The sequence below is a fragment of the Gymnogyps californianus genome, chromosome 2 (genome assembly GCF_018139145.2).
Source record: "Gymnogyps californianus isolate 813 chromosome 2, ASM1813914v2, whole genome shotgun sequence".
In the NCBI taxonomy this organism is placed as follows: Eukaryota; Metazoa; Chordata; class Aves; order Accipitriformes; family Cathartidae; genus Gymnogyps; species Gymnogyps californianus.
Genome location: NC_059472.1, coordinates 155943807 through 155969993, shown reverse-complemented (window position 1 = coordinate 155969993; position 26187 = coordinate 155943807). Strand labels below are relative to the sequence as shown.

The following is a 26187-nucleotide window of genomic DNA, read 5'->3' as shown; positions in this document are numbered from 1 at the left end:
TTCTCTCATAAGATCCATTGGTGTGATATGAGAAAACAGCTGAATGGAGAAGGAAACTGTATTTTAAACATAAAGGGCTGGTGCTGCTAGTGATGTCCCAGTTAGTAAATAGGACCAATAATACTTCATAATCTCCACACTGCACTGGGACTAGTGGTGGATAACATGCTACAGCACTGTTGCTGTGCTTAACGTATATAATAGCAAATGATACCAAAATTATCTCATGCCTATAACAATATGATAGCTACATTAGTAGTCCAAAAGGTTTAGTAGTATTGTGGCATTGCAGCATTGTGACATTTGTAGGAGAGGTATAAGTACTGTGAAAAATTCAGTTAATCACACCTGACCCCCTGGTTGTGACAGTCTCATACAGAAGTACTAGTGTCACTAGGCACTAGTGACAAAGTACATATCAGTACACACCAGTGCATGGTGTGATGCCTTTTATTATTTCAAACATTTTATCCATAAATCAGCTTAACTCTTTCTGTCTTCTAGTATGAGTGTAAGATGATGAATGAACTCAGGATTTTCTGTGAGGTCTGGATTTATTCACAAATGAAACACAAAGGCACCCAGCACCTATTGACGCAGCAATAATACAAATCCCTCTGATGTTGTTTGCTATCACAATGTCCACCCGCACAGTAATACCAAGTGTGCTTAGGATGTTCATTTTTGGGTGAATTAACTCCGTATGTTGGCTTTTAGTGATATGGGGCCCCAGTAGGTAGTCATGTGTGGGCACAGCCTGGGGTGTCTGCCAGTCCTGGCGAGGTGCTCGTGTTTGCAGAACATCACTTAGATGTTGCCTGGGGCTGGAGGCAATGGTTTCCAAGAATTTGCAGAACCGGTCTGAGTGTTAAACATTAAAAATCTCCATGTATTTTCCATTTGCAATGACAGAAAATAATCCATGTTCCTCCATGCTCAGAAATACCCAAGAGTTATGTCTCACTACTATGGCACCCAGAAACACAGGTGTACATGACTTATGCATTAGCTCTGAAATATTTACACCTCACTGGGGAGCCAAACGGGGAAAGTGATCTGTGACCAATGTAGCACCGTTCAGTGCTGCATGTGAGGGCACCCAGCATGATGAGAAATACTTCCAACAACCTGACAGTTGCCCAATGCATTCAGGAGCATATATGCTAACAGATTGTCCTCTTGCATGCCTTGTTTTGTGCATAGATAGAGTTGGAGGTTTATCCCCTGTGAAATGCTTGATATTATTTCCAGTGAACACAGGAGGAATTTGTCTCTGAGAATAAGATACGTGATGCCTAGTTGATGAAGGCAAATTTTAACATTGACTGATCACATTGGCATTTTAGGCAACATTTCCAACTCTTGAGCCTAGATACTTGCTTCAGTGATTCAGAATTAATAAGCACTTCTGTACATTTGTCTATTTTGCATAAAAAAGTCATTACTAACTCTTGTTATCAACGTTTACTTCCTATTTTATTTTGCTTGCAGAATACTTCATATTTCTCAAGTGATTTCTATTTACGAATGTCAAGCTACCTCCTAAACATTGATTAATTTAACCTCAGACATGTGGCAGATCTAGACCGAGGACGTCATCAGGTTGTGCCTAGGAAAGCTATAGCGTTGGGTGTGGCAAAATCCTAAACTAGCACTAACCTGGTGCCACCAGCCATATGCACCTTCCCTGCTTTGGGGTGTACGGAAGGGTATGATCCTAGACGAGGATTACTCTTGGCAAGACCCATGTTCTTACTGAGGGGAGCCAATCTCAGATGAAAGACCCAGGGATGTAACTGTGTTCAGGTCATTTGACAAACAAGAAGAAATGGGCTACATTATTATGACCTTAGCTCCTGACCCACTGATTGTCAGAGTTCATGAGGCATTTCTTTCCCTCGCCGCCTTCTGCAAAGTAATGTTTGAGGAGACATTCGGTTAACAGTAACTAGTGAATGATTTGTAACAGGCACCTGCATTAGGTTTCTATTATTTGCCTAAAGACTCCTAATAGTTTTCAATTTGAAAAGGAAATGGAGCAAAGGAAAGGAAATTGGGGAGCTGTGTCAGCATACTGGCTGGGTCCTAGCTGACACTGTGTTGATGGGGACAGCCGGGAGAGCGGGAAGGGAATTCACCACGTTTTATTTTCAAAAATTCTGCCAATTAATTAGTTGCATTATAGAACAAAAATGTACCCATAAATGACACACTGTCTTTGATCACAGATTCAGTCTAATGATCTGGTGAGGTAATGAGTCTTTCTGGTGCTCTGCTGAAAGCCTGAGCCCCACCCCGGCGTCTAGTAGGCACGGTCTCCTCTCACAGCCAGGCAGGGGGGACCTCGACCCTGCTAATGTTCATTTTTTCTGTGTCAGTGATAGTCCAGACTTTCACGTCATAGCTGAGCTGTTGAAAAGAAAATGGGTTTTATTATAAGCCATTTTCAGTTTGCTGACACCAGCGCTGGGATTCATTTCAACTATTCTGGATAACAAGAATTTAGACGTCTGTAGCTGAGCTAATTGCTGTAGACTCTCTTTATAGTCAAAGGAGAGGAACTTTCCTGGGAGGTGATTCATCTGGCCCATTTTAGATATTTGCTTTTGGACAGTCTGCATTACACCTCAGTATTGCCAGCTTCTTTTCATGAACTCTGAAGACCTGTAGACAGCCAGCAGAAGTATAGCTTTCTACACTGTAGACAGATGCTTGTAATAAGATTTCTCTTATTACAAGTAACCAAATACCATGTGCTAATCAAAACTCCCCAAATTGTAAGATGGCAAGCAGAGCAAATCTAATGCCTTTTAAAATTTTTTTTTCCTGATGTTTAAACTTTTTGAGGTAATTTTTTCAGTTTTTTCCCCACAACAATTAAGGATAATTGTTTGTATTAATGTTACTATATTAATGGATGGTCATATTGCCTCGAGCTGGGCTATTACACACATAAAGCAAACAATGCTGTCTTCCCTACAGGATCTCCCAAAACATCAGTCCTGCAGCCACAGAGCTTGCAGCAGAAATGATTCAGAAAGATGCTGACAGAAGAGACAGTAAGCAAGAAAAAATATGAAGGTTTGCTCAGCAGATAAGTTGGATATGGAGAACTGGCTGACATCTTACGGACTACAGTTATGAGCTGTGCTTTTAAGTCAGTCACGGCCATAAACACAAACTGTCTACACCCATCTGCTTCGAGACACAGCTCTACCAATAAAACTGGAGAGTTTTGGCTAGTCTAATCAATGTTTCTACTGACTTTAATAGAGTTACTCTCACTTCTAGTGTTCTATGATCATTAAGACCTTCCATAATACAGACTTTGTAGCCCTGCATATTTATGTGTTGGAAAAGGAAAATCAAAATCACTAGGTAATTGCAAGAGGTGTTGACTTTTACATGCAATCAGAAAACTGAAACACACTGGCTGTGTATTGGAGAACTTCCGTGAAATTCAGCTTAATTCACATTGAACAGGATGGAGTTTGCAACCGCTAATGCCAGCATACAACTGGGATCACACTTTGGCTTCTCAGCAGCTGGTGCAACACATAGAGAAACACCAGTCAGTATGCAAGTGTCTATTTCGCTGCATGTTTTAGACCCTGCTAGCGGTAATGAAATCTATCTTCTTTTTCAACATGACACCATGAAGACAACTCGCTGCTTAGAATATACTCATTTTAATTTAGAAAAATAATCAGAAAAATCAGGTTTGATTAATTAAAAAAAACCCCACCTCTTTTATTGGGTTGGAGACAACTGAAACAAAATCCTATGTGGTAAAAAGGAAAACCAGAAATAATAATAGTGTAACATCAGCCCTTGTGAATAATTCATGGGGTACAATTTCATGTTATTTTAAATGGTGCTGCTTCTCTCTCTGATAAGCAATAATTTTATGCTCTTTCTTTACCTTTTTTAACAAATCAGTCAAAAGGATTGTCTATTGTTATCTGCAGAAAAGTGTATTTGGAATAATTTTCAAGGCAGCTTAATAGAGCTCTGATCACAGAGGAGGGTTTTTTTTTTTAATACCCTCTACTCGTAGCTGCATAAGTTCAGGTTTCCATTTCAGGTTTGTTTAGAGAAGGAATATTTCTTGATGCTACATAGCACTGACAAGTCCCACATTATTTTCTGTTATCTTCTTCCCTGGCAGCTCTACCACATCCTTAGGATGGCTTTAATTTTGTAATAAGAGATAGTCAAGACATGAAAGGGCAGTGATGCTGGAAAAGCTGCCTGCGGGGACATGCTGTGGGCACGGTCCTGCACCCCACTGTCCCAAGGCAGGTCCCCGAGCCCGTGCAGAGCCCTGCAGGGGACTGCACTGCCAGGCTGCGGGCTGTGCTTGCCACCCCGGGAGTGGGCAATGATGTCCCACGCAAAATACTTCTGCAAAAGAGGTGAAGAGCTCTTTTCCCTGTCTCCTCCCTGAAAAAAAGCAGGAAAAGGACACGTTTCTCTGAAAAGGAGTTGAAATCATTGTCCCTGTTTGTTAATGCTTGCACGGGGGTAGGCCTATGGTTAGAAGTGAGGGATGTGTTTACCCAGGTCCATCAGTCCATTTGCCCTGTAACTTGGTGATGTATCTACAACCCCCTCTTTTCTGAGGTTTCAAGGGGAATGAAATCAAGATGCATGTGTGAGGAGGGAGCTGAGGATTGAGGGACTGGTGTGTGGCATGGTGTACTCTGCCCTTCGGTTTCAATGTAGAATATGCGCTCCTGACACAGGGAGCTCTGCTGTCCCCAGCTCTGCATGGAGAACAAAACCACACTCACGACTCCCAAAAAAAATATGTGGCCATAAGAGAAGAATTGTGTACAGCAGGCATGATTTAACAGTATGCATATAGCTATTAACAGTATGCATTTATCTGCCAGCCATAAAGACTCTGCTGCAGCTCAATTTTTTTCTCTCCATTTTCTACTGTACCAGTGGTGGTGATTGTGATCATTTCAGTGACAAATGGGAGCCTGAGACTTCAGTGAGCACCCTGACTATCCCTGTCCCGGTTTTGGCTGGGATAGAGTTAATTTTCTTCTTCCTAGCTGGTATGGGGTTATGTTTTGGATTTGTGCTGGAAACAGTGTTGATGATAATACAGAGATGTTTTCGTTATTGCTGAGCAGTGCCTACACAGAGTCAAGGCCTTCTCTGCTTCTCACCCCACCCCACCAGTGAGGAGGCTGGGGGTGCACAAGAAGTTGGAGGGGACACAGCCGGACAGCTGACCCCAACTGACCAAAGGGATATCCCATACCTTATGATGTCATGCTCAGCATATCAAGCTGGGGGAAGAAGAAGGAAGGGGGGACGTTTGGAGTGATGGCATTTGTCTTCCCAAGCAACAGTTAGGTGTGACGGAGCCCTGCTTTCCTGGAGATGGCTGAACACCTGCCTGCCGATGGGAAGTGGTGAATGAATTCCTTGTTTTGCTTTGCTTGCATGCGTGGCTTTTGCTTTACCTATTGGGCTGTCTTTATCTCAACTCACGAGTTTTCTCACTTTTACCCTTCTGAGTCTCTCCCCTACCCCGACGCGAGGCGAGTGGGTGGGCGGCTGCATGGTGCTTGGTTGCCAGCTGGATTTAAACCACTACAATCCCATAGCTCGCAACTGGGTGTCCCGAGGAGCAGCCCTGAGGTGGATGGGAGCGGCTCATGTGAAGAAGTGGCTGACCAAAAAACTGGGAAGGAAGAAGCATGTTAAGGGCTTATGAAATGTAATAGCAGAAGTCTGAACAAAAGGCAAATACATAGCTAGCAAATATTAGGAATAAAGAAGTTGCTAGCAGTGAGGTTAAAGACATTTGGGGGTATAAATGGAACTTAGTCTTTGAAATGCTGGAGTTGCGCAGGGATTTCTTTTCCTGACGTCAAATTGTAGGTTAAGTGAAAGTGAATATATTGTATTTCTGTGGAAAGAGAGGGTGTAGAGGGAGCCTCTGAGAACCTTCTATTTTCTTCCTTTATTAATGTGTTGGATAATCCTGCCTCTGACTGTGCTGCCTAGGGAAGGCTATTCTCTGCAGTGCTCTTTATCTTTGTCAGTGAACGAGCAGGGACAGAGGCGCAGTCCTCTCTACCCTGATCTCTGATCCCTCTGTGCTGGAAGCAAGAGCCAGGGTATTGTCAGAGAGCGGCCGTGGCTCTCCTTTCACAGCCAGGCACAGTAAACTTCCCCCAATACCACGGGGTGTTTCTTAGTGAACAAATTCCAAATTCAGTTCCTCCAGAAGAAAAAATCCCTTTCTGACACAAGCCAGTTTTGAACTGCTTGATCACATCGTCACATGCCTGAAAAAGGACTCTTGCACTAATCCATTTTGCAAGGCGTTCCTATGCAGGTTTTTCCAGTAAGTCTCATTCATAGGGAGGATTTCCCAGCCCAGAAAAGAATGGAGAGGAGGTTGCCAAAGTGGAGGTGAATCAGAAAACAGGGGCAAAACTGCTGAGGGCTGCAGAGGAGAGTGATCCAGCAGGAAAGAGTACAAAAATTAAATATGTAAACCTTTGGTAAGCGACACCTATGAACATGGTATAAGTGCTTCCAAGTATCTGAAGGGTACAAACCCCAAGGAGAGAGGTGGGTACTAAATTTAGAGCAGTTCAACTGAGGACCTGGGATGAAATCACAGAAAATAAAAGTCAGGATGAATAAATGGTGAGAATTATTAACAATGAGATCCATTAGACTAGAATGGTCTCCCAAGGTAGTGTTGAAAGCCCCATTGCTAATTGATTCATTTAAATCTAGACCAGAAAAAGCACTCGGGAATGCACCACGGGGAACAATCTTGTGCTTGCAGGGAAATGGACTGAATGACTTAGTGGTCTTTCCCAGTCCTAATTTCTATGGTCCATTTCTCTCCTCGCCTTAGCAGATGGAAAGGATGAAATCCCATCAGCTTTGCTTCTGAGGAGTGTGGAAGGAGACAGTGCTGTGCTTGCAAGCACCAGTGCCCTTTGCCTTCCCTTCCTGTCCTCAATGTGGGCTTTGGAAATCTGGAGGGGGAGGAGGGACAGTCAGCCCAGGCCCTTGCGTGCTTCATCCCCGTACCAAATCCATGAGGATTTTTTTTTTTAACCTAAATTGATAGTGGCAGAATCAATGTTATTTGAGGTTCCTTTCCTTTCGTGTGAGTTTGAACACTGGTTTTCTCCTCAGGAACAGAGCTGTGTAGGGGCTTACAGATAATTCTTAATTTTAAAACAGGACTCAACTGCACTTTTCCTGCCAGGTCCTGAGTGCAGATATCTGTGTTTCTCTAATAAATGTGCCACTGCTATCTGAGCATTAAGTAAATTGACAGTCTTATATGCTAGTGAGATCCTTAATTGCAGTGAGAAAGGATGAAATCCTGAAGGTGGATTTTGGCAGATAAGTACAGGAGGAACTTATTCTTAATTTTTTTTTTTCTTAAGCATACTTGCATTTAAAAAGTCTTCCTATGCGTTTTACTAGGTCAGTAAAGTAAAAGCAATGGTTGATGTCACTAAGCCTTTATTCACCCAAGAAGCTTCTGTTTTTAGGATGAGATGCACTCTTTGTATTGAAATTGGGACAATTTCCAGTTTGGCTGATCACAGAGCAGAATGAAAGCCTGAACTTTCCAGCTCCTCTTACTTCACTTCACACTTAGGGATGGAAACAGAAGTGCCTATTTTTCATTTCCATGTTTTACGTTAATTATTATACCCATCCTTGCGACCAATGCAATTATATGTGACACAGAGCCAGGGCCTCGCCTGCATCCAGGTTTTGAGAGGTGTCAGTTACTATTTCAATCATCAGAAGTATTCTTTAAACACCAAGAACCAAAAGCTAAGTCCAGAGACAGTAAATGGTCTGGGATAAAAGGCTCAGTGTCTGAGAAGAGCTGGCTGCTCTGAAATGGAAACCAGAACAACCAGTGAGCACAGCGGGGAAGAAGACGTTTGCTGCTGGAGCTGCCCAGAAAGAACCAGTAAGATGTGCTGGAGACACCTACAGCCTGTGCAGCAGGTGGAAAATGGGGGCTCAATTCCCTTCCCAGGTTGGGTCATTCTCCCATCGGAGTGCCTAAAACTGCTGATATGAGATGTGTGTTTCCCCCTCTTCTTGCTGAACTTGTGCTACCAAACAGCTAAAAGGACAGAGTTAGGTTAGACAATAACAGCAAGGAGGAGCTGTGCGATGTGCCGGTTGGGGTGCTCACCTCCAAAAGTGAAGCCCTGGTTCTGTACTTACTCCCAGCTGGTGCACACATTTTATCTTGTTTAGTGTGAAATATATAATCCGGCCTAGAGAGATGACCTTGAACCTGTTTTTCCCCACTCTGTGCAAGGCTACAGGGCTGTGTCCCATCTCATATTTTCTGTTTCTAAGTAATGTATCTTCAACTATTTTCTGTTCCTTAGCACTGATTCAACAGAAAAAAATGAAGAAACACCCAGTGTTGCTCTTGGAGGGGGAGTACTTGCAGTGGCATACCTCGGCCTGTATTTTAAAAGAAGTGATGAACCTGGTGGAGCCACACTTTTAACTGCAAAACCTCAGACGTCCTTTGAGCTGGAATTTGGAAACCTACATCTGTTGGGCTGCAGGAATCCTAGTCTGCACTTTATAGGTCCATGTTACAAAATCCAGGAATAGAGTTGCAGCTGTGGAAAAGGGATGCTCTCATGGAGTTCAAAATTATTTAGAGAGAATCTGAAGATTATTGGTTTAAGGTTTATAACCAGAGGAAAATAGATTTCTGAGAAAGAGTGACATATATGGTTTGTAACTACGTATCTATTTACCTATTTTAAAATATTTTGAGAAAACCTGTCATCTGGTGGTGATGTGTCAACCTGGGCACATGTAAGAAGTGAATAATGTTTCCAAGAATGTCAAATGACTTTGTGCCACGTCTTTAAGAGCATCAGGCCACAGAAGGTGAAGACACCTCATGAGATTTTCAAAAGCATGTCAGCAGTTTGGGCATCCAATTTCGATTTTGGGAATTTAAGTCTCATTGAAACACTGAGTCTCACTTGGACCAGGCTTTTAGCATCCATCTAACTATGCAATTGGGACCCAAGAGCCTAAATTACTCCTGTGACTCTCTTCTTGAAGGGATCTGCCCTGGGCACTAATTTGTAAATTATTCACAGCTCCTCTAACTGGTTTGGCTACTTGAATCCAACCTGGGATGGAGCAGATTGATACTCTACGTAGGGCCTGAATTTTCTACTGTATTTTACTACTTTACAACTTTCCTTTTTAAATTAAGGATCAGAAATCAATTTGGCCATCAATATTCCTGATTGTACTTAGATGTCAGGCTTTATGAATCTTAATATGACTGTAAAGATCCATGGAGAGGTATTGTCAACTTTACTTTTTTCTGTTATTCCACTTAGCAATGATTAAGATCCGTTCCATGAGATACGGATGATAATTTCCCATCTTTTATCACAGCATGAAATTGCTATTTAGGGTTCTTTTGTCCAGTTCATCTTTATTTCATACAAGATAACTGAGAGGACCTCCTAGTTTGCTTTTAACATCAAAATGATTGTCAGCCTAAAAAAAAAGATAGAAGAAGAGAGAAAATGGAAGTGAGAAATCAACTCATAACCTGTTTCTATGAATGCCATGCTCCTGTGAAAAGGACTGAACTTTCTTAATGCTTAATTTTTAACAGAAAGCATGACAAAAAGTTCCTATCAGTATTTGAACTGCTAAGATTTGTCAAACACAAATGGGAAAATAGCGTTTAAATAGCAGTCTCATTTTGTCCATAATGATTATGGGAGTTTTTTTGCAAAGAGGACCTCAGCAATAATAGATCAACTCTGCACTGAATGACAGGAATTCTTTACTGTGTCCAGTGATTTCAGGTAGAGCACAAATGTATGCCCATATCTGTTCAGAGCTGGCAAAGGCAAACTCTGTCCGTGGTGTAAATAAACAGTGCGAATGCTGCCAGCCTTTAGATCGCAGCACTTGGTGTGCAGCTCACACCTCCACCTCCCACCTCGCACTGCCCTGCCCTGGGGCTTCCTATCTCCCAGCTCCAGGGGACAGGCAGCAATGTCCGCGCTGTCTCCTCAATGACCCGTGCACTGGTAAAGCTGGCTGCCCTGCCCGGTGACCCGTGGTGAGACGATGCTCTTCACCGAGCCCTGCAAGAGCTGCTTTCTCACTAGCGGCTCCTCGCCCTCCTGTCATCCAATAATCTGTGACTCCGTGCATCAGGGATGGAGGTACGTGAGAGTGCTGCAGTTTCGCATTTGTTGCCCTGTGTTAGAAAATGTTAGCTTGCTTGCCCTTGATTTTTTCCAACTGTATCAACTGGCCTAATAATAATAAAAGAAATTATTTCTCCCTGCAAACTTTTCAATAAAAAGGTACAGCAGACCAGTGGGTCAAAATAAGACATCCAAATTGCGCCTGAGAGACAGTCACATAGGAAGAGGGGGAGCTGGTAGGTTACCTTAATCTGTGACAGCAAGAAACAGTGTGTCCAGCTATTGTTGCACACCCTGAAATGAAATATTGGTTGATCCTGGCCAACAGCCAAACACCCACCCAGCCTCTCGCTCACTCCCCTCTCCTGTGGGACTGGGACAAAATAGAACAAAGGCAAGAAGACTCATGGATTGACATAATGATAGTTCATGGTTGCTTGGCAAGACAAATGCCATAAACCCAAATGTCTCCCCCTTCTCCTTCTTTCCCCGAACTGTTACTGCTGAGCACAATGTCATATGGCATGGAATATCCCCTTCGTTAGCTGGGGCCAGCTGTCCTGGCTGTGTCCTCTGCCAGCCTCTTGCCCACCCCCAGCCTACTTGCTGGGGATGGGGATGGGAGAGAGACAGTCTTGACACTTTGCAAGCACTGTCCAGCAATAGCCAAAACATTGGTGTTATCAATCGTGTTTTAGCCACAAATGCAAACACAATGAGGAAAGTTAACTCCATGCATCACATGCCTGGATATGCATGTTCTGAGGTGATGGTTTGTGTTTGACATGATGTTATCCGGACTGTCTTTTATAGCGGTGAACTGATGTTCTTAATTTACTATATGTGAACCCATCATATCTTCAGAGAAGTCAGGAGAACTACTGTGGATAATCAGCATTCAGTAAAACTTCGGTCCTCATATTAATACTGTGCTACAATAACAAGTATACTTATTGTTCTACTTGAAGATATTCTGTGTGAATATGGCTTGCTGTACATAGAAGATTTAAATGCAATGTCTTACTTGTTAAACAATTTTTCCTAGAGTCAATCAAACAATTTTTGATAGAACAGCCTTTTCTGAATGTGTTTCAACAAAATTAGCGTGTTAGAGGACGGGCAGATTTCAAATACATTATAACCGGAGAACTGTTAAATAATTTACTTCACCCGTTCCATCTTTTGAAATGTTTAGTTCAAGATCTGTTATGTTAGTTTTTAAATTAATATTATATTCAATTATTATATTACATCAGACAACATCACATCAGTTGGTATCTAGTGTGATAATTTGCTCCTACCTAGGCAGATTTTTTCAAGGTTATCTTGATGTCTACTAATCAAATGTTTTGAAAACTTACTTTCACAAAAATGCATCGAGATTTTAACTTTTCAGCACAATTCAGAGCAAAGCATATCTAAATACATTGGACTGCCTGTTTTTCTGACTAGCAATTTATTACTGTGGAACATTCACAGTCAGTCAATAACATCATTTTCTACATTTTTTTCTTTCTCATACTTTGGAATTTGCCCTAGGTGCTACAGTGTAAGTCAATTACAGTGCCCAAATGTAACTCTCTTTGGTTTCCCTGGGAAACTGAAATGGCAGAAAAAAATGTCAGAGTTCAGGAGAAGAAAACCAATCTAGCACAATTCTGTTCCATCTGTAGAGATTTTGTATTATCTTAACAGCAGTTATCACAGAATCACATTGTGCTTTTTACCAGCTTTGTCTGAAAACTGTACAGGCACAGATAAATCTGTTTCTAGTTGGGATGACATTAAATTGAAATGAAGGTAAAAACAAATTAATTTTTGTCTGTTACGGGTGTGTATGGTATCAAACGCAACAAGACATTACCAGATTTGTTTTTGTTGATGTCATTAGTAAATTGGTTGCAGAGATCTAAGGGTTTTTCTGCCAAATACTATGTTAAAAACACAGGAAATCGGTACTTATTTGAGTGTTTGATGTGGAAAACCTGTCTGTGCCATCTTTGAACAGAGTGTGTCAAGATCCTTGCTACCTCTGGGGATGATGGTGGGGAACAGACCACAAATCTACAACTTTAGTACAGAAAATAATGACACAAATGGCAAATGATTCATCTTGCCATGGTTGGCAGACATTCTTGTGCTGGAAAGAACTCAAATCTTCCTGGAAAATGTACCAAGATGAGGCTGTTTCTAGCTTTGCATCTTCTGTGAATCACTTCATATCTGTGAGTTTCTTTTCTAGGCTCCACAAAACCAGTAAGATATTGACAAATTGGATGGCTGACAGACTGAAAGAATTCATAAAAGGGAATTCAGAATTAAAAAAGAAGCCTTGAGGGAAATGGTTTGTGAACATAAGTAAAATTATACTTTGTCTTAATGCTGACTAAGATGAAATATGAAATACAAATGTGTAAAATCCCACTAAGGGCATGGGACTCATAAAAAACCCAGCAGGAGTACACTTTCCCTCCTTCCCCAAAGAAGAGACACAGACAGCCCCAACTGCCCAGCAAGGCTAGCAGGGGTCTGGATGTGCCCCTTCCCTCCCCTAGCACTGCACACATTCAGCAGCCACAATTTTGGAAGTTATGCCTCCTTTAGGTGACTTCTCTTCCCATATGGTGTGGGGTTATAAACTGCTTCTTTGGCCATATAGCAATGAGGCTGCGTTGGCTCCATCGTGCTTTTTAAAGCAGGTCTAGGCCTAGGCTAAAGAATGCAGGAGTAGTACCTTGGCAAGGTAGGATGAGATGAAATTCTTAGAGGCAAAATACACACTGAGTGCAAGAAAACTGAACAGGGACACTGAGCTGGGTACAGTCTGCCCTCAAAAAGTGGTTAAAGCAACAATTCTTGGCTCCTGTAACTTAGCTTCTTATAAAAGGCATATTTAAACATTCTTCCTTGTGGTCCTGCTTGGAAAGAGCTGCTCTAAATAAATTACAGCACTTTGTTTAAATCTGATGAGTGCCACAGTTAAGAAATCTGCCTATGACAACGCAGCTACTATGCTGGGTCTAGTGTGCATCTTTCACATCCCAGAGTCAATCACACTCTCCCTTTTATTTTTCTTGGTACTGAATATGTCTCCTGTGGTCTATAGGACTTATAAATCATGTTTTGTGTTTGTACAACACAATGTCTGTGCAACACTTAAAAAATGGAAGACTCATCCATTATTTCAGATCCTAAAGTAATATAAAAAATAACTAACCAAAGCAGATTAAGCAAAATGATAACAAATTTAGCTGAGGAGCAGTTCAGTTTCAACCAGAGGTCTAAAAGACTTTTAGGTCAACTTCTCTACTTCTAATTTCAGGAGAGGTTTGCTTACTCTTTTCACATCACAAAGGAGGAGAATAAGTTACTCTGCACAGAACTCTTAGCTGTATTTAGATTCTGTGGTTGGAAAAGATCCAGCAGATAATCCTGTCTCCATCCTGCTGCCTTGCAATATTCACAACTGTCCCTATTGAATCTAGCTAATATAATTGTTGAAAGGAAGGAGTAAGACAAGCCTGGATGAATTATACATGCCTTTCCCCTCTGAGCTTATCCTCTCATTTCTAAACTCAATCCACTGCTCCACACGTCTGAGTGAGAATGAAGTTTATGGCAGCATCTCCACTGCTGACATCCTCATAAATACTGAGGTGCCCCAACTGAGGTATACTCACAAAGAAAGAAAGACCATCCATGCAACAGTTTCATCAAAGGGCTAAAGATTTCTGCATAATATGTGTCCATCAGTTAAGTCCTAACAGGAGTGAATATCAAATTTTGGCCCTGCTGATAAGTATTTCCCATGGTTAGAGCAGAGTAGAATTAAAACTACACATGCTCTGGGTTTATTTCTTTTGATTGGAAAGGAAATGGGCTGAGAGTTGCTTTTGTTGTCAGTCTAAAACAAGGTTTATGGTAGCCTTGTACAACAAGAACTTGGTGTTTCCAGATCTAAAAAAGCAATTAATAAATAATACAACTTTTTTATGATAACTACAAAACCCCTGTCTATTAGGAAATGCAAAATCAGACAGGTCTGCATTTTGTCCTGTAAACAAAGCAATGTAGGGACATATTTATGAATAAATCTTTACCTCTGTTGCCGATATTTTTTGTGTGAACTTACTTGAGGTGTAAATATTTAATGCTTCTTTTCTCTGCATTACTATTTATTTTTCTGTGTGGGAGTAAAGGCATCCCTCAATACTGTGGACCAGGTAAATAATGTATTACTTAGTCATGAAAAATGCCAGAGGAAAATAAATGAGAGGATATCTTACCTTTGGTCATCACAATGCCTGCAAGAGTTTTGTGGCGTGCATGCATGGAAGTGAAATTGTCTGTCAGCTCCTGGAACTTCTGTGCAACCATTTGGTATATGGAGTCGGCAAAATCCTGAAAGACACAGTCAGAAAGAATTTTTTCACTTTCTTTGATTGAGGCGCCTGGGCGTTGCTGCAGATTAGTCACCTGCTGTCAGCTGCTGAGCGGTCCCTTTTAGGATTAGACACCACCTACCCGAGCAAAGATAAAAGGAGTATCTCTCTGTCGACTACCCACATCACCCTCAGAAACAGCCAAATTAACTGAATTAAAGCTAGAGACCCCTATTGGCTAGGATTAGTGGTAAAGGGAGAAGATTTCAAGACTGACTTTTTTTCAGCCTCCTAGACGTTGATCCAAGATTAGTTCACAGGAAATTTGTTGGTCCTTAAAGCATTTTATCGTAGTGAGCTGAAGCGGTGGACGTGTGTCCCACCAAACTGCTTCTCTCCATGAGCCCACTGAAAATTTCCATTAGCTAACTGAAGCCTGAGAGCTGAGCTGAGGCCTGGGTTATAGGTAAGGACCACCTGCTTCTGCATTCAAGGTAAGTTTTTAATGACTCACAGCTACCGAGGTAAAATGATCAGCTCAGGAATCTGGGCTATGTTTAACGCTGTCAGAGGAGTACCATGGTCTGTCTCGCTTCTGCCTCGACAACCATTGGGAGGAAGGGAAGGGGAACCTCTGCTTGCGCATCCTACCAAAGATGTTGCTTGCACAAGTTCACTGGTGTGCCGTAGTGCTGAGGGACCGGTCTGCCAGGTCTCTTCCTGAGCACGGCAGCTTTGTTGAAAGGTCAAATTTTCCCATGGACTGGGCTCTAGAGACTGTGTGATCTAGAGACTGAGTGAGCCCAGTCACCAGGGAGGGCCTTGGAAAGCAGGTTAACTGAAGCCAAGCAGGGTAGAAGGTCTAAAAAGTGAATTCTGCAGAATATGTATGGATGAATGTGAACCTAAACCAGCTCTGGTGCTCCTGAGAACACCACTGCTTGGACTGTTTCCCTGCTGCAACCTTTAGTATCTTTTAGTTTACTTAATCTCTGCACTTTGTATGGCACAGAGCCTTTCAAGCATACATTAGAGATAAGTCAGATGGACGCTGTTTGTGAGCATGAGTTGTTCTTAAAGTGCTTTGCAAGTCTGAACATAAAGTGAAATCCAAAGGATTTTATTTTTTTTTAAGCCATATGATTTCCCGTGGGAAACCAAGCTGTACCTACAAATCCTTCTGGGAGCAGTTCCTAGGGGCTGGAGCTTACTCTGGGGTGCTGACAGGGGACCTCCTGGCATCCTGTAACCTGGTTAGCCCCGAGTGATCGCACCGTTGTTAGGAAAAGTGGCTCGACCAAGCAACTATTCCAGTTTTTCTCCTGGTGTTGGGCTAAGCTACCTGGAGGGAGGTCCTGGTAAAACAGCCCCCCTTGAATTCACCTGGTCTCTTTAAGTGGGTTCATGGCACACATGGAGGAGAGGCTGAGTCTGATATTCAGCCTCCCTCACCCTGAAAGATCCACAGCCATGCAGAAGTAAGGACATGTATTTAAGAAGATCATATCCATTCTTTTTCTCCCAAAACTGTTAAGGGTGATGAAAACATGTTGGCGAAAACACAGTATTTTAAATTGGGAGAACATACAGCTATTTTTCAGAGGAAAGCAGATTCTAATTCACAAATATTATCAGTAATACTACTGCCACTGAGAGCCTCTGCAGGCTGTACACCATATGTTTCTACAGTTTGTTGCAGAAAGTCAGCTTAATTTTTAAACATTATAATAGCAAATATAAAAAATCTAATTAAATAAAACATAACAACAATTAGGCAGCCCCCTTTTCATAAAACCTGGAATATTTTTCCATGTACAATCCTTGTAAGTGATTGCAATTTGCTCAAACACATAGAGGATAGGATTTCTTTGACACAATAATTTTTCTTTGTTTTGCTAAATGTAGGTTTCCAAGGTATTGCTCTGGGAACAAAGCATTTGCCCAAAAGACAGTTTAATATAACATGGAATAAAATACGCTGGCTTGTTGCAAAAAAAGGAAAGACCATACAAACCCTTTCTGGGAGATGCATGCAAAATTCTACACTAGAATTAGATGAAAAGCAAGAAAAATTATCAAGAACATTTTGACAGTTCCTAAATGGAACTTCACTTTGACTGTGTTTATACCTCTTCTAATCTAATTGTCCACAACCACCATGTGAGCAAGGTATTGCTCATACAGTGCTTCTGAAGGATGAATTTTGGGTCAATTCTCATTTGTCAAGCATCAAGGCACCCTTGTGATATAAATGCAATTATAGTTGCTTTACAGATGAATGAGTGAAGACACTAAAAGGGTGAGGGACTGGTCCAGGGGAATAGCATGGAGCCGGGCACAGCCAGGTGTTCTGATTTCCTGATGCTCTGGCTAAGTGCTCAGTGCTGGAACACTGCCTGTCTTTCATAATATGAAAGTTTGTTTCTAAACTTGTTTTCCCTACTGAAGAGTGACTTCATCCATAACGGAAAACTAAAGTGTATTTGCAGGGCTGATATAACTGGGTCCCATATGGTGGACTGAAAATCTGATCAGCTTTATTTAGACTAGAAAGAAAGAAAAAAAAAAAGAGTATCTCAATAAAACTATCTGCACCATCATTTAAAAAGAGAATCAAATCATAAATTTCATCTCCTGCAGTACTGCAGTCCAATCCATGCCTGCATTTCTAGTGTACCCTCCAAATCTGCATCCCAGGGCATTTTGCGCTCATTAAGAGTTAATTAGCTTAGAGGCACATACAATTCCTAAAAGAATCGTTTTAAAAATGCTAAATAGAACAAATAACTTTTAACTTTGGATTTAGAAATCCCCACAGTCAGAGCTTTCTTTACTTCATTTGGCAGTAGGTTCCAAAGCCAGAGAGCAAAGAGACTCACTAAAGGCAAAATAACAACATGACTTCAGATAACATTTAGGGACGATAAGGAATTCGACATTTGCTGATCTCAAGGAGTGACCTGGGACATTAAAGAACAGCAAATGCATTAAATGTGAAGCCTCTTAGCCAAAATAAGTCAGGCGAGTATTTTTCGTCTTGAATCCATTGCCTAAAAGGATGCCAGTGAAATTAATAGAAGAAAAGGAGTGGCATACATGAATCCATGTAGGATGCAGGAAAAGCAACCAGAAACCTAGTGCCTAATCTGAGAGGTCATTTACAGGCTATCATATTGCCCCAAGTTTCCAAGTGGATATTCCAAAGTACAATGGAAAGGAGAAAAAGGAGCAGTCTATTTTTGCAGATGGAGAAAAATAAGTCAATAGATGCATGGCTCAGCCCTGTAAGGGATTTGATACTCTGAGGATTGATGCATGTAATGCAGCATAATTGCAGAGCCTTGAATAATCCATCCCTGAAAGCTGGCCCGGTGGCAGAGCTGGGTAGGGGGTTAGTTTCCTGACCTATACCCATAAGTGACAAGAGGTGCAGTGTTACCTTCCTCTCTAACACACCAGAGCAGCTATTTGGCCTGATCCATTCACGTGCACTGAAATCAGTGACAGCAATTCTGCCTACGTAGAGTCTTTAGACTGGATTTCAATGTTTTTACAAAGACAAAACTGGTTACAAATATATCTAATGCATACAGAACAGATACGGTGGAGATAAGAGTTGGTACATTTACCCCTGCTCAGTTTAGAACCACAGATTTCATTTCAGAGGTTTTCTTGCTTTACTATCAAACAATAATCCTAGGATACTAAAAGGTACATATCCGGATGATCATTCCTGATGGGATATAAACCAGAAAAATCCAACTATTGAGGGCCATTGTAAGCCTGGTTGAACTTTTGGGATACAGGCTAGACTATGTTATCTGCCATCAGAAATAATTTAAAAACCGTACACAAAAGGAACGATTCTTTTGTTATTCTCTATTATCAAAACAATTAATCTCAGAGAAAAGTTGTGTTTGGTGATACCACAGTTCCTACTGCTAGATATGAGTGAAAATAAAAGTCTCCATCTGGAGTAAATACAAGAGCCAAATACATCTTGGCAGCTTCTGAACGAATATCAGGTTGGTAGTAGAAAAAGGGAAGTTTTCAGAAGATGGGGGAAAAAGAAGAGTAGAAACTTTCCTTGCGAAAGAAAAATTCAGTGCAATTAATAGAGGTACATGCAATTGCACTGATCGTGTAACGGCAGAGAAATGGCCGATTGGGGCAGCGGGACAGGGCAGAAGAAAATAAAAAGATACGGACAGTCAGAATTCCAAAAATTTTTACCAAGGCACATGGGAGAATAAGTGCTCAAATACCACTTGAGTGCTGGACCTAGGGGGGACTTACTTTTGGGTGTTAAATCTCCTTGGAAAACTGGGGTCTGATACAAAATGCCACTCAAGCCAGTGGAAGTATGCCTGACTCAAAGACGCTCCAGATAAGGCTCAGCTGGCAAGGATGGGAGTTCAAGCATGCCCGTGCCCTGGCCAGGCAGGGTGAGCTCGGCCACCCCGGCTTTGCCTGCATGTTGGGAGGAAAAACCACAACTCTGGGGAAGAACTAACCTTCCAGGTGCTGAGTTTCTTTCAAATCCCCTGCTTTGGTTCACCTGCTATCAAAATCTTAGCTTTCGTTGTCCTCACTTAGATTTTTCTGTACAAGCAATACTTGTGTCACAGACAATTTCTTTGAGATCAAAAATTTGCTCGGTCTTACTAATACAGTGAGTGATATGAGTAAGGCAAACAAGACTGCCAGACCCACACTGAGGGGCAAATCTCGGTTCCACTCAAACCATGCACATTGCCTAAATGCCTGCTGTCACTGGTGGAAGCAGCAGTTACTTGTTCAGCTGCCTGGCAGAAGAAAGAAAACAGCACTAAACTTTTCACTGTGAGAAAAAGACTGTGAGATCCCGCAGTACTTAATGAGCTATATTTTAACATATACAAGGAGGCTGGAAAAATGAAAAATAGATGTCATTACTATTAAAACTGCACTGTGTTGTCTGAAGTATTCATCTGTCCTTGATTACCATATCAAATTACTTGTGTTATTCACAAAGGAAAATCAAACTTTAGATCATACCACTACAGAACCAAAAACTTTTAGTCATTTCTCAGCGCTAATATTTCAAATGGTATAAATAATTAAATGTGTTCAAGTTTGCAATGGGAGTCTTCAGGGTAAAACTGACATTCAACAGGAGTAGTAAGGATATTAAAATCAATAGATTATAAAGGAGAAAGCCTTTAGTAAACATTTTCTATTGAAATCCTGTCTTAGGGTTTATAGGGTTGAAATATCAAAAAGGTTAGATTTGCATATGGATGGGAAGAAATATTCTGCTATACAGATATCACCAAGGGCTCTGTTTCTCCTGTCTCCCAAGTACTTTATTTTCCAGAAAATTACTGACATTTGGGGGTAAATGTTGAACACGATGAATGGGGATCGGGTTGAATTAAGTTCACAACTCCCTTCACAGATAAAAGGAGATGGACACCTAGTTCTTTTTACCGGCTGAGGGGGAAACACGCACTCGTTGGCAGTGGGAGTTCATATTTTTTCCTGTGGGGAAATCTCACTGTCTAAATGGGAGGGGAGGAAACTACAGCACAGAGAATATCAATACTGAAGCGCTGCTCCTGGTCAGGGTGTGTAGCAAATTGCTACACAACACACTTTTTCCCAGGCTTGTAAATAAGTTTGCTGTAGCTAGTTGGAGATTCATCGCTACGTGATTGTGCCCTCGAGCCAATGAATTAGTCAGGCGCTTCCCAGGTACTACATCACCTTCAAGATGCAGCCTTGAGAAGAGAAAGAGTTGAGAGTCATGGGCTGCCCTCCACCATCAGTCTTCTAGCATCAGTTTGATGCCAGGAGCCTCCCCCAGCACGGTGGAAAGGGCTGAACAAGGACCTAGAGGAATGGACAGGCAGGGGTGACCTGTGGAAGGAAGGAGGGCAGTGGGTCACAGGCAGTGGGTTGCAGGCTGAGTTCATTCCTTGCCCTGCTTCCTGGCAGCCTCGGTGCAAACCACTTGCTTTGCCGTGAGTCCCACTTGTCCAGAGGTAAAAGGGGATGATTTTTACCCACCTCTCAAGGGAACTGTGAGGCAAATGGCACTGACGGTGGGGAGACTCTCCCAGCGGGGTCGTGCAAGGACTTCTGCAGCCAGACTGGAGGCTGCAGTCTACAGCCCCTCATAACTCAGCCGTCCTTCAGCATGCACAGGCATTTACAGAGTATTACTCAAAGAACAAGGCACTGCCAGGGAATTCATTGTGGTTCTTTCCTTGAGATGTGCAGTAATTATTTCTCTCTGATCATAACTCCTACAGTATTGATCATTATGTCTGGTTTTGGCTTATCCCTCAGGGCCAGCGTATATGGGCTTTGTTTTATCTTAGATGGACGTGGTTTTATTTTGTCCAGCTATATGTTTTCATTTCAGCTGACCACGTTCGTATATCCTGTGTACATCCTGATCCAGAGAGGTCTTCTCATTCATGCTTCTCGGAGGGGATTGGGCATGTGCTGCACAGGCAGCAGCTGGGTACACGTTCCCACACTGAGCTTCTAATGAAAACTCCAATAACGCACTTCTGACACTGAATATCCTCATGGTTTTCTTATCAAGATTGATGGGGAAGATCAACGGCTCCTATTGATTCAGTCAAAAGAATTGCTTTCACCAACCCCCCCCATCTGTTCATAGTCCTTTTACAAATGTTTTAGGTACATATGATGCTGAGCTACCACAATGAATTCCTTATTTCTGTAATCGCCAAATGTCCCGAATTTGCCCTGCATTCATGAAAGCTCCTCAGTGGCTCGGCTGACCTCAGCTGATTTGGCCAACTCGTCCGGACTGTGCAATGGGCTCCTGGGCTCAGAGCGATTATTTGCTTGCTACTTCCCTCTCCTCCCCTCACACCGGCTGGAGGCTGATTGCTCTTCTAATTTCCCAGGCCCCACAAAACATACTTGCCTCCATGCTGTTTCTTATATCACTAATGATCATTTACTAAATATCAGCACTGTGCTGGCTGCTGTATGAGGAAGACTTTGAAGGTAGTCCCTGTATGGCAGATGGAAGAATGACAAAATGCCCCAAAAGACCCCAGAATTGGAGTCAGAATAGAAAATTCCTTCTCCCACCCATTTGTTTTTTGGGTTTCCCAGTAAACCTAGGGCTTTATGAAAATGATAGGCACTGCCTGTGCTGGGGTTGGGAGGATACAGCATGCACGGAGAAATTAAGATGAGACAAAGGTGGAACGGGAGGGTTAGTTAAGGTCCATCTTTTGTGAACCTCAGCACCTTTATGCCTGGGAGGTTTCCCAATGACTTTTTTAGGTTTTAGATTCGACTCTGTTCTAATGAATGTGAGGTCTGCTAAAAAACATTTTATCAGATTTTGATGAATTGTTCATATATCCAGCATATGCTCCAGCAATGTTTAAAGGCTGCAGTGGGCTTCTCACTTGTGATGTTTCTTGAATGGCTAAATGCAAGCTGAAAGTGCTCCACTGCATCTCAAACTTTTTTACTAGGGAACACAAAAGTCTCCCAGTAAACTTTGTTTTAAATCTCTTCAGTGAGATTTTCAGTCATGACTGGCAAAGAGTACTGTGCCAATGTTCGTAGAACTTTTTCTTAAAATGTTGGATTTTTTCACACAAATATCAAGTTTGAAATGGGGGGGGACCAAGTTTTATTGGGGCATTTGGGGAGGGAGGGACAAATTTAGAAACTGATAGCTATGATGTGAGTTCTGCTATAATGAAAATGCTTCTGAATTTGTACACAAGTACTACTATGTGATCCTGTAAATGAGATTAATCAATGTTAAATATCTCAAAAGAAATTTGTAGTAACAGTAGGAAGTACAAAGATCAAACAGGAATTTATTCTACAAGCTCAGTGAAAAAAATTGTTCTGTTTTCTCAATATATCTCTTGACTACAGGGAATCAATCAAACGTAATATAATGTATCTTTTTATTTGTTTCAGAAACCCCTGGAGTGACTGAAAGAAAATAGAACACATAAAATAAGCATACTATTGAAAAAGGAAATGCTGTCAAATCCGAATGCCCCAGCTCCTCCAAAAAGTACGGTTTTCTATTTAGTAGGAAAACATTTTGTATGTAGGTTTAATTAGAATCTTTAAATTCACATTAGTGTGTTAATGTCAGGATGCTAACAGATGAGGCCCTCTATTTGAGGTTGATTCATTGCTGTCTGCATTCATCTTGCTCTAAAAAGATGCTACCAATAAGTAGCATTTCAATGAATTTAGAGGAAACAAGCTTTTCCACCGACATGAACAGTTGTTTCCTAAAGGAGGCCATGCTAAGTTTCCAGCTTTGCTTCTTCTGAGTAAGCTCTGCGTTTATCGCTCCAGTAATGAAGAATGTCCATACCAATTTTGCAGAATCATTCTTGAAGTCAATACTGCACCTGCTAACAAATGGCAGAAAGGAGGGGTTGTTTGTCTGCCTTTTTTCTTTTCTTTTACTGATCCTTAACCCAAAAGCCTTCTTCCTACAGAGGCACACATAAGGTTGGCTGCAAGTGCTGAATAATTCAAAACAATGAAGTAGTGTTCGCTTTGCAGCCTTGTGCCTGCTTTAGGACAAGCCTCAAGTGTCAAGCTGTTGTACACTGCAGATATTAAATTAGCACGAATGGGTTTTCTTTAACTAGATAAAAGCTCTATAAAGCCACCAGTGCCTAGGAATGGCTAACTCTGTAAAAAGGCTTTTATGCTCTCTATAAAAAACTAGATTTTAGATTCATGTTATGAGCCGTCTCTCTTTAATAAAATCAATGCTTTATCTGAGAAACGTCCTTTCAGTTTTCTGTTTCCTCGCTTTATCTTTCTTAGGTGCATTAAAACGAATATCCTTTGGAAACTAACGGCGACAAAACCCTTGTCACATACAATACGCTTGGCTGTTCGAGGTCCACTCTCTTCCCAAAGCCTAACCAGTTAGCAGCTCTTGGGTAAATGGTCAAAGCAGGGAGAGAACAGTGCTTGCTCAAATCTCTTGAGCATCACTTTGAAAACCTACGCCTGTGTGTTTATGGTTCTCATTAAGGAGCTGCGCTATTAAGAGCCTTCCCCATCACACATATGCTTTGTTAGATAAAGCAGGGTGCAGGCAGTGTCCAAAACAAATTTAATCTATTCTGAACTGCTGATCCCAGCAAGGCACTGCACGATTCAACTTTCTGAATCACTGCAGAGCAAGGCATATAATACAGTGCATAGCAATTACTATATAGACATGGGAATTTTTCCTTTCTTGTTGTTAAAGATCTTGCTGTCATTTGCTGTAATGATTCTCAAAATCCAGCTGTAACCTTGCTAACAACCTTTCCCTTGGCTGGGAGGGGCGGTAAGGCAATCCATGTTTCATGTTACCTCACCCTTCTCTGGGCTTCTCCTCAAAGGTGTAATTAGCAGGGACAGTTCTAATCATCTATGGTGGCTTTCTGCCAGGAGAGGCAGAATCGTGATTTTGGCTGAATCCCGATTGCCACTCAGGCACCCAACAGATCCATTTGGGACTAGCGTGTGCCTGGGGCCAGGGCTAAAACCAGTCTCTCCCTGACTTACTGTCCCTTACTGGACAAACACAAGTAATTAACATAACATTGCTGAAATTAAGAAAGAGTTGTACTGTTTTATATCTGCCGAGAACCTGCGTCTGAAGCTAAAAATTCAGCATTACTTTTAGCCCATGCTCTAAAAACCTGGTATCACTTCCCCATCACCCTCCCCTCCATCTCCAGTCGAGAAACTCCTAACCAAGTGTCCACACTTAGAACCTGGGAATGGCCTTTTTGAAGCATGTGACAACACTCTTGGGCAAAACCCATTGCCTCAGCAGACTTGTCTTTAAGCAAGAGCCCAGGGAAGGACTAAGCATGAGGCCAGGAGACTGTAGAGTGGCACTGCGTGGGCTATCCTCCACAGGATGACCTTCCCTTGGGACCATACCTGTGAGAGGGGTGGAAAGGATCTACCCGCAGATAAGTGTGATGTTACAGCTTTCACTTACAGCTCAGATTTAAGGTAAATAAAATCTTTAAGAAAACCTCCTCATCATGGGAAAGTTGCTTTAAGTGATTTATTCACTGTGGGCAATAAAAGAAGAGCTTCTTGGGAAGAAAAAGACAAGGAATAAATGGATAAACCCAGTAATTAAACTAAAACCTATTTTTTCTATTTACATACTTACACAAAAATCTCAAAGCAGTTTACCTACAAATTGACCAAAACCTATAAAATTCATGTCAGATAGGTAAATATATTTATACCTATATAATTGATGATTAAATTGAGAGACAACCAGCTTTAATATTTTGCTCAGGTAAGTCAGTGTCAAAGACAAGAAACAGAATATGCAATTCTTCACAGCAAAAAAATAGGCATAATACAAATATGAATAAATTTTTTTTATCAGCACACTGTGCTTCTGGAAGGATACCTCAAAGGATCTCTAAGGTGTCTGGCATCACATGTCTGGGCTCCTGTGTACAGCCATGGGGTAAGAAAGAATCTCCAAAAAGTCAGACAGCAATTCCAGAGAGAAAAGAGGAATAACCAGCTTCATACCCAGCTCTCAGAATGTATAAAACTGTGTCACCAATCTGTGTTTTTAAGGTAATCGCTGGATGTTAGCTCACTTGCTAAGATGCACATAACCTAAAGGGCACTCCAATAAATTGCTTTCACCATGTTTCTCTCTCCTGCTCTGCTCACAGGGCTGCTTAGCAAGGAGGAGCTGGCACACAAGCCTTGCACTACCCTTTTCAGTCTACGAAACTGTCCTGCCAAAACCTGGGGGGGCGTGTAGCATGCAAGGGCTACACAAAATTCTTGCACTCAAGAGCTGACTAATATGGACAGCAAGGTAAAACATGCTGCTTGGAGCCCCTGAAAACAATAAAAGCAAAAAAGTGAAGGATTTCAAGGCTGTCTGCCATTGCACCTTTGTCTTGTCTTTCTTCATCCCTTCTCCTCCTGTGATTATGTGTTTAACCATTTTCCCCACCTCTTCTGTTGAGCGAATCTGTGCTTAGCCTCACAGAAGCATTGTGGGAAGCACTGGGTCTGGAAACCCAGACAAACTATTATACAAATCAAAGTCTGTCCAGTTTCTGATAACACCAAAACTAATTTAGTTTTTGTTTATACTCCACTACTTTTGACAAAGCTTCCTCTAGAGATTTATATCTCCATCTTTACTGCCTTCCAACTGTTTGTCAATTTTTTTGTTTTGCAACCGACAAAAGAGAAAAAAAATCTGACATCAACCTTGGAAGAGGTACTGAGTGTAGAAGTTTTTTTTTCAGACGTGATAAAATCTTGCCTAAAACCATGTCCAACCTTTTCAGTAGAAAGTCCAGATGGCTTTGCAGCCTGTACAACAGACTTTATTCGCTGATGCTTCTCTAAGTGTCAGCAGGGTGTTGTCTTCCAGAACTAGTAAATGTGCAATGAAAGGCAGCTCGGAGGGAAGAAATAAACACGAACAAAAAAACCCCTCACTTAAATCCCTCTGCATCCCCCCCAAAATCAAATTAATCTGAGAATTTCTACATGCA

General features: G+C 41.7%; 1 protein-coding gene across 1 annotated transcript in view; it reads right to left on the bottom strand.

The window, feature by feature from the left end:
• The window catches only part of ADARB2 (adenosine deaminase RNA specific B2 (inactive)), a 119993-nt gene that overhangs the window by 48168 nt on the left and 45638 nt on the right, over positions 1–26187 (bottom strand). Inside the window, exon 4 of the mRNA XM_050890934.1 lies at positions 14519–14633. Within this exon, the coding sequence (XP_050746891.1) occupies positions 14519–14633 (115 nt within the window). The remainder of the gene's footprint in view (positions 1–14518; positions 14634–26187) is intronic.